General features: G+C 48.9%; 1 protein-coding gene across 1 annotated transcript in view; it reads right to left on the reverse strand.

Moving 5' to 3' along the window:
• Positions 1-2,016: 2,016 nt before the first annotated feature.
• The window catches only part of ERICH3 (glutamate rich 3), a 36,369-nt gene continuing 25,102 nt past the window's right edge, over positions 2,017-13,283 (reverse strand). Inside the window, exons 13-15 of the mRNA XM_059822230.1 lie at positions 12,085-12,472; positions 7,643-7,863; positions 2,017-6,011 (exon numbers count right to left, since the gene is read on the reverse strand). Of these exons, the coding sequence (XP_059678213.1) occupies positions 2,017-6,011; positions 7,643-7,863; positions 12,085-12,472 (4,604 nt within the window). The remainder of the gene's footprint in view (positions 6,012-7,642; positions 7,864-12,084; positions 12,473-13,283) is intronic.

Genomic DNA, 13,283 nt, shown 5'->3' on the forward strand with positions numbered 1-13,283 from the left:
CAACCCAACATTAGTCATTCAGTTAGAAAGCAGAGATAAATACTGAAGACCAGGCCCTACTTGCTTGGCAAGTATTATTCTTACAATGAAATAAATTACAAAAGTTCAAGGAACTACACAGACCGGTACAGGTTTTTCTATAGACCCAAGTAAATCTGGAGGTGTGCATGTGTATACAGAAAAAACAAACCTCTGGAGAAGGTCCTTAGCATGAATTTAAATTCTGAACACTGCACATACCAGGTGTATTCAACTGTAGAGTATGTAAACACCAATTATCTAATTACTGCAATTTTTTTTATATTGAACAACATTGAAAATGGCTTGGTCCAGTGAATAAGCCACTTCTGATTCTATGGACATTCCCTGGTTAAAAGGAAAGGACCATTGCTGAACGGTCAAAAGTCAAATACGTGCTTTTAAGCAAATATTGCATATCTTACACAGAATAAACATTTCAACCGCACCACTCAGGACCACTTCATGCAATGTTCTCCTTTAAACTGCTGAGGACTGTAAAGCTATTATTAGCCTTTTTTGTCTGCTTTTCTCTTTCAAAGCACTTCCTGGCATCCAGACTGAAAATGCAAATGCAACCGTCTTTAGTACAGGAGGGAACAAATATGAATTCCTTTATCACACTTAAATTTCCTATCCCATGTATATTGATCTTAAGTGACTTACAGTAACAATCCACTCAAAACCCTGCTCATTTCAGTTCCATTTCCCGAACTGGTCCCGCTGTGTCGGGGTAGAGCATCCTGCAGCCCACCGGGCAATGCCTGCCAGGCTGCTGTGCACCCAGCTCCGCACGCTGCGGCCTGGCAGGGTCTCAGGGAGCCCTTGGAGGTGTGGCAGAGCTGAAAGGGAGACTCCGGCAGCAGAGGTCCGCAGCCAGCGCTGGGCTGAACAGCTCTACACTGACCACCCCTCCTGCAGTTTCAGCACACTCCGGGGGCCCAGGGAGTTACTCTTGGCTGACGCCAGCAAAAGGAAAAGGCCAAACTTTATTAATCAATAAATATGAGTTAGAATTGTTCTGACTTAACAATTTTCAACAACAGTTCAAAGTTACAAGAATGCCCTGAAGTGTGGCCAGCAAGAAGCATGGACACAGATACAGTCAAACGTGGGCACTCTGTACAGACAAACTTCTCATCCTACGGAAACACGCACAGCACATCTACCCCCAGCCCTCCCCGCCACCAGCCAGCAGAAGCAAGCGGTGCCTAGGCGAGGAGGGAGGTTCAGCCAGTCCAGTATTTCTCTGTGTTTTGGGAAAAATAGGCATGACAGCTGTGGAACCCTTGTGATGATTGTCTTCACAATTACGAAGGAGTGCTGTTTCCTGGGATGGCACATACAGGCTTATTTCAGGTGTCTGCTGCACGCTGAGAAGCTGCTCTAGTAAAATGTGACAGATGGTGGTGGTACTCGTGGAATAAAATAACGGAGACGTGAACATCCCAACAGGCCTAAATCTACAGCAATTTGTGTAAATGTTGCAGGACACAGCACCGAAGGAGCTGCAGAAAAAGCTTAGAGAAGAGTTTCTTCCCCATCCTGGGGCTGGACCGAGGGCACAACAACTGCATCCGGGTTTGCAACATCCTATGAAACAATGAGAAAAATGTTAGCTTTACAGAAAACGTGCTAAACTTTCAGCTACTGAGATACTGCTGTAACAGATTGCCTACAAGCAGATGCCAGAGTAACCAGAGAAGCTGAGATCTGCCATTGACCTGGAGCGTCAGAGCCAGCGGATGCTGCCGAGGCTCACCCGCTGCCACAGCGCCGGGCAGAGGAGCAGCACACTGGGTGCCAGGAGCTGCTCCCCGCAGCCAGAGGGGTGAGATGACTGAGGGGCAGTGAGCGTTAGCGCCAGAGCAAAGATATTTGCAATGAGATTTTGGGAACAGGAGAGAATGCAGAAGCTGCCACCCAAAAGGATTTATCATCCCTCACCCCAGCTACCAGCAGCAGATACTTAAGGGAAGTGTAAGAAACGGGACAAAGTCATGCATCGTCTGCTTCTGACAGGGACCAGTCTGGGGACCCAAAGGGGCGTGGGGGGCAGCAGCCGACCCACGCAGGACTCACCTCGTGGGGACTGCAGCTCCTCTCGCCCGTGTCAGCGTCTCCCTGGGCGTCTGGGCTCCCTCCAGCGGGACTGTCCTCACTCTGCTCCCTGACCCCAGAAGCACTCCGTGCGCTCTCCACAACACCCACTACCTCTCCCTCTCTTGTGCTTTCACGGAGGCCTGCCTGTTCCCCCTCGGCTTTCGCTCCCGCCTGCTCTGTCCCCTCCTGCGGCCCGTCCTCGCCCCCCACTGCCCCTGTCCCGAGAGCTGCCAGCTGCGGCTGGGTGCCAGGGCACAGCCCCTCTCCCCCTACGGACCCTCTCCCCCTCGGCTCCGCTCCCCCATCCCCATGTGCAGGGGTGCTTGGCGAGGTTTCTGCAATAGGCTGCTCCCCAAAGGCCATCGCTCCACACAGTTCTCCGTGCCACAGGGTCATGAGACGTGCTGTGTCCCACTCCCGTTCCGCCTCAGCCTGGCCCTCAGTGCCCGCCGCCGCTGGCCCCCTTCCCTCACACCCCAGCACTGCCTCCCGGTTCACCCCTTGCCCGCAGGCCACGGCTCCACCACCCACCGCTTCCCTGACCCTCCCAGACTCCCCGGCTGCCTCCTTTCCCTCGGCTGACACCCTCTCTGCAGTTGCCGCCCCCGTCCCGCCCTGTCCGCCCCACACTGCTCCTGTCACCCCCTCCTGTGCCACCGCCCCATCACCTGCCCCGCTATCCCCAGCCACCAGCCCCTCCTGCCCCGCCACCTCCGCCGCCAGCATTGGCTCCCCCACCGCTCCCTCAGGCAGAGCCCCCCACCCTGCCTGGCCACCCACCACAGCACCGGCCACCACCACCACCGCCTCCCTGGCCCTGCTCACACACAGCCACAGGGCAGGCGGCCCTGGTCCCTCCACCCCCCCCTCACCCAGAGGCCTCTTCTTCCCTCTCTCCTCAGCACACTCCAGCGGTCCCTCCATCCCAGCTGCCAGGTCCCTTGGACATGCTGTTCCACCCGTGACCTCCTCTCTACCTCCTGACTCTGCTCCAGTTATCTCTGCGGGTACTCCCATCACCCCTCCATTGGGTTTTTCTTCCATTGCACACTCTGTCTTTGCATTGCTGCCTAGAGATGGGTTTCCACCCAAAAGTGCTTCTGCTGAGCCCTCCTCCTCCTCCACTGTTGTGATCTCCTCCAACTGAGATGACCCTTCACTTATGTCATCCCCTCCAGCATCCACCAGTGCCTCTAACCCAGGTGCTGTTTGCAACATAGGACCCTTGCCAGGCTCCACAGACTCCTCCACTGTGTCCTCCGCTCTCAGGAGAGAGCTCCCTTCTACCTCTGATGCCTTGCCAGTCTCAGATGTTGCTGCTCCCATGGCAGCTTTCCCCATCTCCATCCACTCTGCCCCTGATGCTTTCAGCTGGGAAAACTCATTTGGCTTTACAGAGCCTTCCCCTCTGGGCCTTGCTTCTCCTGAGCAAACGTTTGTATCCCCTAATGTTTCCAAGAGAGCCCCAGGCTTCTCCACAGCCTCCTCCCCTTCAGAAATGGCTTCCTCTGCAGACTCTTCTCCTCCAGGGCCATCTACCCCGGCAAAACCTTCTCCTGCCAAGCTGGCATCATCCACAGCCTCCTCCCCTTCAGAAATGGCTTCCTCTGCAGACTCTTCTCCTCCAGGGCCATCTACCAAGGCAAAACCTTCTCCTGCCAAGCTGGTATCATCCACAGCCTCCTCCCCTTCAGAAAGAGCTTCCTCTGCAGACTCTTCTCCAGGGCCATCTACCCCATCAAAACCTTCTCCTGCCAAGCTGACATCATCCACAGTCTCATCCCCTTCAGAAACGGCTTCCTCTGCAGACGCTTCTCCAGGGATATCTATCAAGGCAAAACCTTCTCCTGCCAAGCTGACATCACCCACAGTCTCCTTCCCATCAGAAACAGCTTCCTCTGCAGACTCTTCTCCAGGGCTATCTACCAAGGCAAAACATTCTCCTGCCAAGCTGACATCATCATCCACAGTCTCCTCCCCTTCAGCAACAGCTTCCTCTGCAGACTCTTCTCCTCCCGGGCCATCTACCAAGGCAAAACCTTCTCCTGCCAAGCTGGTATCATCCACAGCCTCCTCCCCTTCAGCAAGATCTTCCTCTGCAGACTCTTCTCCTCCAGGGCCATCTACCCCATCAAAACGTTCTCCTGCCAAGCTGGCATCATCATCCACAGCCTCCTCCCCTTCAGCAACAGCTTCCTCTGCAGACTCTTCTCCTCCAGGGCCATCTACCAAGGCAAAACCTTCTCCTGCCAAGCTGGCATCATCATGCACAGTCTCCTCCCCTTCAGCAACAGCTTCCTCTGCAGACGCTTCTCCTCCAGGGCCATCTACCAAGGCAAAACCTTCTCCTGCCAAGCTGGTATCATCCACAGCCTCCTCCCCTTCAGCAACAGCTTCCTCTGCAGACTCTTCTCCTCCAGGGCCATCTACCAAGGCAAAACGTTCTCCTGCCAAGCTGACATCATCATCCACAGTCTCCTCCCCTTCAGCAACAGCTTCCTCTGCAGACTCTTCTCCTCCAGGGCCATCTACCAAGGCAAAACCTTCTCCTGCCAAGCTGACATCATCCACAGTCTCCTCCCCTTCAGCAACAGCTTCCTCTGCAGACTCTTCTCCTCCAGGGCCATCTACCAAGGCAAAAACTTCTCCTGCCAAGCTGGCATCGTCATCCACAGTCTCCTCCCCTTCAGCAACAGATTCCTCTGCAGACTCTTCTCCTCCAGGGCCATCTACCAAGGCAAAACCTTCTCCTGCCAAGCTGGTATCATCCACAGCCTCCTCCCCTTCAGCAACAGCTTCCTCTGCAGACTCTTCTCCTCCAGGGCCATCTACCCCATCAAAACATTCTCCTGCCAAGCTGGCATCATCATCCAAAGTCTCCTCCCCTTCAGCAACAGCTTCCTCTGCAGACTCTTCTCCTCCAGGGCCATCTACCAAGGCAAAACCTTCTCCTGCCAGGCTGGTATCATCCACAGCCTCCTCCCCTTCAGCAACAGCTTCCTCTGCAGACTCTTCTCCTCCAGGGCCATCTACCAAGGCAAAACCTTCTCCTGCCAAGCTGGCATCATCATCCACAGCCTCCTCCCCTTCAGCAACAGCTTCCTCTGCAGACTCCTCTCCTCCAGGGCCATCTACCCCAGCAATCCCTTCTCCTGCCAAGCTAGCATCATCATCCACAGCCTCCTCCCCTTCAGCAACAGCTTCCTCTGCAGACTCTTCTCCTCCCGGGCCATCTACCCCAGCAATCCCTTCTTCTGCCAAGCTAGCATCATCCACAGTCTCTTCTGCCTCAGACACAGCACCCGACTCAAGCCCCTTCCCTGCAAAACCTCCCTCCTCCACAGCCTCCTCTGCCTCAGACACCGTCTCACCCACCACCTCCTTCACCGGAGACCCTGTAGCCTCTTCTCCGTCAGAGACCTCCCCAGCCACCTCCTCCCCCTCGGACACGGCTCCATCTGCCTCCCTGCCCAGCAGTGCCCCTGCCCTGGCTGGCTCCTCTGCCCCAGGTGCCTGCTCTCCCCATGCTGCCTCGCTCTCCGTCCCCTCCATCAGAACTTCCTGCTGCCCAGGTGCCACCTCTGCGCCAGACTCCACTCCCTTCCCTGTCCCCTTTCCTTTGGGATCTTCTTCTGCCATGGCGCTCTCCTCAGGCGCAGATTCCTCCGCCTGCAGCACAGCCCCTGTGTCTTCCTTGGGCAGTAAATCTCCCACCCGTGCCATTCCTTCTCCCGCCTCTTCGGTGCGAGCATCTCCTCCCTCAGCAACAAAATCTTCCTCCTCAAGTGCTTGTCTCTCCCCTACCATCTGCCCTTCTCGTACCACTTGTCCTGCTGCCTTCTCCACGTCAAGTGTTCTTGTTCCCTTTGCCAAGAAAGCTCCATCTGGTGCTATTAAGAAATAATCAAAACATTAGTTCTATTGAGAACTGTGTTAGTGTTAAGGCTGTTTTACAGGGTTATTATTAAAGATGCTATCTCTCCCAAGCAATGAAGAACATCAGCATGGTGACGAGAAGAAAACTTGCTGTGCTGCTTCTCATCACGCACCTGTGCTCTGACTACGTTTCTAGCGCTGCCATTCTGGCATCTGGCATAACTAATTTAAGCAAAAATGTTGATGCGTGATCAGCTTTCATCTCTGATAGTTCTGCCTGCCCTGCCTACTCTCCCTCCTTCCCTCACCTGCCTAGTGGGGAGCTCAGGTGTGTGTATGCAATAGCTATAAGCTTGACAATAACATTCAAAAATAGGTGGCAAATCGCTCCTGTAAAATATGCACACACAAGAAGAAGAATACTCAGCTTTTCAAGTAAAATGGGTAATTGCTTCCCGTGGATTCTGTAATTACACCAGGGGAATAATACAGGGTCGATTCCTGCCCCCTGGCAATTTAACGGCAGTGCCTCATTGAATTCGGTGCTCCAGGATCTGTCCCTGGGCAGGCACCCCAGCAGTCTGTGCTGCCGCACCCGTGTTCTGTACAAACATGGCAGGGTCCTATTCTTTAGAAAATGAGAGGTTTTGTGCCACTGAAAGGAGCAAGGAGCGATGTCTCTCCCAAGCTACCCTTTCTCAAAATGGGCAAAGGCTTTCCTGCCCCAAATCATCTCCCACTGATTTTGACTTATTTTACCTTCTTGCACTACTGCTGCACTCCACAATTACTGCTTTTTGCTGCCTGCTCGGGCAACCACCTGTGCAACTAGACCCCATCTCTGGAATGGCAGCCAGAGAAGTACTCCAGGCCACAAACAGTCCTGGAGGACACTACTTGTCCGGCCCGTCTCTGCCAGCGGAGCGGAGCTTGTGTCCGGTTTCCCACAACCCTTCCACTGGCCTTGCTGCTCCCCACCGCCACTCTTCCCTTCCTGCCCTTCAGAGCCGGACCTGATTCCCGCACGGAGCAGGTCTGCTGCAGAGGAAAGCAGAAGGTGCACAAGGCCTTCCAGGGAGAGAATGGAGGATGGGGAAGGAGAGGAGAGATCACAGCAGGTTGTTTCCTCCCACATCACCTGAACGCTAGACCACACTTTAAAATTAGAAACTCTGTATTTTGCAATACGAGAAATCACAACTTCATCCAAGACTGCTGGAATTTCCTCGCTGCCAATTATGCCATTATGCATGGCGATAGAGCCTGCAGTTCAGCTTCATTCCTAGTCTGTCAGTCCCATCCTGCCTGTCTTGACAATGCATTTCCCAAGGCGGCCCCACACTGCCTGGCGGCAAAGGGAAACTCACTAGATTCCTGCTTTCTCCAGCTACTTTCTTGACTGGCAGCTGGTTTTTTCACGGCCTGGATTCTTTACCTAGGACCATTGTAACTGCCAAAAAAGCATTAATTATACATGACTACAGAAGCCAGCTAGTCATCACCCAATTTTATGTAAGTTAGGAAAGAAAAGAGCACAAGGAGGGTTTGATAGCCTAGAAAGGAAAGGGAAAGGGCAAACACTTCTATAAAAAGACTTCAGATGAATAAGATTTAATCCATGTCCCTGATTGACAGCCAACCTCACCTTCATTGGCATCATGCTTTGTACTTGTTATGTTCTCCTCTTCCTCATCTTCACAGGAATCACTAGGTTCAGGTTCAGAATTCACAGGATGAAGATTTCCAATTGCCTTTGCTATTTCCTTCTGGACTGGTTGCCAATCTTCAAAAACTATCACAAAGTTAAGAAAGAGGAATAAGAAAGAGAAACCATTAAAAAGCAAAAGGGGAGTAGAAGTCATCCAGCTATCTCAGCTTGGTTTAAAATTTGAAATGTTAGGGCACACCTGACTAGAGCCATGTAAATCTTCACCAGCAATAATTTAAGTAGATTAAAACCAAATGGAGACAACCATTAAAAATCCAAGGGAAAATTCATGCAGGAGCATCTACTGAAACATAGAGCAGGAATCTTCCACAGCATTTTCACAAAACAGTGGGATATCTTTTGTCAGGCAGTCTGAGGGGGGTTCAACATACAAGCAACAACATTGCTTTATAGACATAGAATTGTTTTTGTTCTATGAATACTTTTCTTGGAAAAAAAAAAAATAAAATTTCTATGTTAAGCTCCCAACTACAGTTTTGGAGATTTCTCAATTCCCCAACCTAAGTAAGTGACTGAAGACCTATGCTTATCTATAACTAAATGGGAAGTATTTTCTGCTCTGTAAATGCAATGATCGTGATGCTTCACAGTCAAGTCGTATATTTGACATCATTGTTAAGATTGTGCTATCAGTTCCGTTTTTGCTTTAAGACTTATTGGATGATTACATGAATGGCTTTCAAGCTAGTAATACTAAACAACTTCTTTATGAGCAGTATCCCAGCCATGGACACAGTCCGATCCCTTCAGCATCTCCTCTGAGAGCTCTTCCCTCCAGCAACCCAGGCTTCTCCCTTCAAGTTCTGTCATTTTTCTGCATCTTTCCTTTTCTGTTGCAGTTCTTGGCTTAGTCTTTTACACAAACAGCTTGCTAGTTTGCCACTGGTATGGATTGACAGCATAAAGTCAAATCTCACCCTTGGTTTTACTGCCCAGTGGCCTCTATTGCCAGTATACTGCGTCCGTTAGGAACCACCAACCTTCAGATGCACCTCTGAAACAGCTGCCCGCTTTTGTTTGCGTTACGACAGCATGAGACTTGATGGATTCCTGTTGCTGCTTGGATGGTGCCAGTGGTCACGTTTCAGACTGCTGCTCTGCAGCTTGGAACTATCAAGTCTTTGATCGAAAGGGAGTCACTCAGTCAATTGCTTGTACTCGATACTTATGTCAAGCATAACTTTCAGATCATAAAGGAGACAATCACAGCATTTCTAGATCTTATTACTGTATGTGACATGAAGCAATACACCGGCCAGCTTCATCTACGCAGTGGAAGTGCTGCAGAGGCACTTGTTCCAAATTTCAGTTTCTAGATGTCTACAGACAAGTTCTACGTCAAGGCTCAGTGAGAACACGGACACTTTTCAACATCTTCACCAATGATCTTTCCAGAATCAATCTACGGCATTTTATTTAGACAAAAAGTATTTTGTTTGAGAATAGAGGAGCAGGGTTTCAGCCAGTGAGAAAAAAAGATCTGAATCCTGACTTGGCCTTCTATCACAAAAATACAGAGACTGAAGCCAATTGCCACAACAAACCACTGAACATCTTTCTGGCTAAATCATGACTCACAGCCTAGTGAAATATCTTGACTTTCATGCAACACCTTATTTCAGTTCCTCCGCAAATAAAAATAAGGAGCCATGAGCAAAAAGCTAATGCTCCCACACTAAGGAGCTGGCTGACTTCAGGCTACTCTGCAGTTAAGCATGTAATAAAGGTACCCAAAATTCTGGGCTTCATAAAGAATGGACAGGACAGAAGCAGTGAACCTGCTGCGACAGGAGCCCGAGGCTGGTAGTATCAGCAGATTCAAAACCAGACCAGACAAACTCATGGACATCAGATCCATAAATGGTTACAAAAGGACTAGGCAGGCATTTTTTTCTAAGAGCTGTTATACAAAAGATCGGAGTGCCGGAGAGCTACGAAACGAGTGAAATTCAGAAAACAGAGCCCCTTGCCACTGTGAGACGCAGACTACTGTGAGAGATGTGCCTCTGGGCTGATCTGTCGGGCACTTGTGAAGCTACCATGAGCTCTGCTAGAAGAAAATCAGTTGCATAAAAATAAGCACAATAAGACTGACCGACCTGGCCACTAGTTTCATCCAAATTGCCCACTTAACCCACAGAAATACTGTCTTGCCTCAGAGCGTTTGTACAGGTCTTGTATGGATCGCTGCCACTTCTGGGCGTCATATATTGAAATCACATGTACTTGCATGTGGCTGAATATTCCCTCCAGCAATTTATTAAGAAAAATGGCTATCAATTCTTATGAGATTGATTATTTTTACACGTGTAGCTGTGTGTATGGGATTTAATCTGCCTGCTGCTTCAATCAGTCAGGGCACTGAAAGGTCCAGGAGTGGGAGAGCTGTTGTTCCCACTGGCTTGCAGTGAGGAGAAGACTTAACACTGTCTTCCCTGCCGCAACCTTGCACTCTTCTCTTCCCAAATCCCTGCCTCTCTCTTGCCAATGCACAGCCTGTGCTCTCTCACCTTTTTTCTGTGAGGTTGCTTTTTTCTACACTGTTGATTCTGTCTTTCTACTCGCCCTTGTATATGTTATTTTTCTTCTTTTTTCACTTTTTATTTTATTTTTTCTTCTTCTCCCTCCTGTGGTTCCTCCTACTTTATGCTTACACCCATCCTTCCTACCCCATCAGTACCCGGCACCCACACAGCTCTGAACAGAAATGTGAGAAAACTTTTAAAAGAGCATTTCAGTCTACAGTTCAAAAGGCACTTCCTCAGGATGAAGGCCTTTGCCTATACCATAGGTTCTAAAGGGCAGTGATGGCTTCACTCCTTGCTGTCACATTTCACCTGGGTGAAACACTAAGATCTGCTCTGCAAGGCACCATGAAAGTCGAGCAGGGAAGGTCCCAGAAGAGCATTTATAAGGTTCCTCCTGGGACCCAAGATCCTGACAGAGGTCTCTGCACAACAGGGCACAACCTGCTCGAATCATTCTGACGTTTCAGCGTTGCAGAGAAAACAAGCAGCTTTCTGCTCCACGACATCCCTTGGCTGCCTCACGCAGAGGCACAGGCAGCACTCTCTTCGACTTGATGAAATACCAAGTGCTTTGCCAGGTGTGGTGCGTGTATTTTACTCTGAGCTGATTATAGGCCTGAAGTCTGACTAGCTGGCAGTTCTTTGCAGTTTACTGCCTGTGTAACATTTGGCAAAAGGGAATTGACAGTCTATCAAAACACAGAGCCCAGGGAAGGATGACAAATACTGCTCACAATAACTCCCTCTCTTGGGATCAGCCATATCTCCTTGTCACAAAGAGCACAGCAAGATCAGAAAACGCGCAGCAGGAGCCCATTCCAGGTACTTCCAAACTCCTGACAGATCCTGTCACACCACCAGCTACGATTTGCGCAGATGCAGCCTGCAACTGAACAACCCCAGAGGAGCATTTTGCACCTTGTGCCTTCTTCAGCATATACAGTTTTCTCGGATAAATTAGTTCTGCGCTGTTAATGACAGCACTGGTTAGGAGAAATCCTGTCACAAGCAGAGCATGATGGGTCTCATCGGGGCAAAACCAAAACAGTGCATACTAGGCCCACCTGAACGCAGGCTGGACGGCTGATGAGAGTGACCAGCCCTACAGAGAAGTTCATACGAAAGAATCAGGGAGGCCCAAGAACGGACTGAGAACCCATTCTGCAGTCACAGTAAAGGACTGAGCTCTTGTAGCCCTCCGGGTGTCTCTGGAGGCTTTTAGCCCTCACCCTCTTAGAGGACTGGAGTAGTGGGAGTTGTAAACGCCTGGCACTTCTTTTAAGACTATAGACACCCTTAAATTTTTGAATTAGAACATTCATCATGGCAGCAACTGTGCTAAGTGCCTAGAAGAAGCTAAGATTCCCATGTGACCTTTGTTACCCCACAATATTCCTTTAGCATGCTCATTATATCTCACAAAAGGTGTTATCTTTTTCTTTCATTGCTCTACACCCAGTTTCTTGGCAATTCTTTATTTGCTATAAAATTTACCTAGACAACCCCCATGTAGATGGGCAGAAATCTGTATGCAATTTAGGAAGTCATTCCTATCTGTAATTTTTGTGATTCAATGATTTTTCTTGTCCTTCCTTGATCTGCACTCTCCCTGAATCTCAGGTAGTCTCCTGGCAGCAGAGATGATGCAGGACTTGACTGAGAAGTAAACGCTGTTACCCACATAACATTTGGACAATCTATCTATATTTGATAGAGGATCTCTTTTCAAACCTAGAGCCGTGAAACCACGTGTGTTGAATGTAAGCACACAGGAATTTATGCTAATACAGAACAGCACTATTGTCTTAGGCTAACTCAGTACCAGACTACTAGTCTGCTATGACTAGTCTGACTATGTTACTTTCTACTGACACGGCCTGTTTGAGTTCCCCATTAACTTCAGGACTTTGATGCTGTATTGCCATTATATTTTCCCGAAAAATTCCGGTCTTTTTCCTTGCTGTTAGATCTTCTGGGTTTGCCTTTTCGGCTTCATCTAGTCCTTCCTTTTCCAGTGCAAAAGTTTTCTGATTTTCCTCCATTCTGAGCAGCTTATTCTCCTCATTTCCATATTGGGCATGTGCAGCGTTATCAGATGCTCTTTTGACATTATACTCCTCTTCGCCCTTAACATTGTCTTTCATCGTTTCAGCATAAGAGTCATCTTCGCTGCTGTACAGATTACTGATGGATGAGCAAGAGTGTGCAGGCCTCCTATCTAGAAATAGCAAACACAATTTTGCTTTAATATTTGTCACGAAAACATCTGCATTCACTGGCCACTAGTTCCCTTTGCTATGCACAAAGGGACAGACGCTCATCTGATATCAATCTCTGAATTACACTATCCAAGGATATCATCACAAAATTCCAGTAAGTGTAATAGAAGAACGTTGCCCAGCTGTATCAAAGTGTTAAAATCACAGCCATTTAACATATTTTCTTCTGATAATGGAAATTAACCAGATTAGCTCCATCAATCACACAGAAATACACCTCCAAAAGCACGTCTAAGTGTAACTCAGACAGGTTTTAAAATAGTTTCTTGAGCTCCATTTGATAAAAGATTTCAGCCATAGCAACGGTCCTTTAGTGCACTCCTGTTATCTCAGTGAGCATCATAAAGATCTTCAAAATCATGTGTAAACCATTCAAGTTGAACTGGAGATGAAGTTCACTGTTTCCTCTAAAAAAACATACAGGGACCATCATATAAAATTCATAAATGGAAAATTTGAGAAAAAAAAAAGCAATAATTCTTCATCTAACATTTAGCTGAACAGTAGAGCTTACTACTACATAGCATTGCTGGTGTCCAAAGTTCACATGGGTTCAGGAAGACATTAGTCAAACTCAAGGAAATAAAATCCAGTTAGGCCTAATAAGTAACAGGGACCACCCTTGACACCAGCTAATTACAGGGGTGGGAAGACAGTGGGGAAGCAGCACAGTATTCTTGCCCTTTTCTTATATTTTTCCTAGGGATCTGCTGCTGGCCAAAGGCCAGAGGAAGAATTTGGAGGCACGGT

This window comes from Gavia stellata, chromosome 10 (assembly GCF_030936135.1).
Source record: "Gavia stellata isolate bGavSte3 chromosome 10, bGavSte3.hap2, whole genome shotgun sequence".
Classification (NCBI taxonomy): Eukaryota; Metazoa; Chordata; class Aves; order Gaviiformes; family Gaviidae; genus Gavia; species Gavia stellata.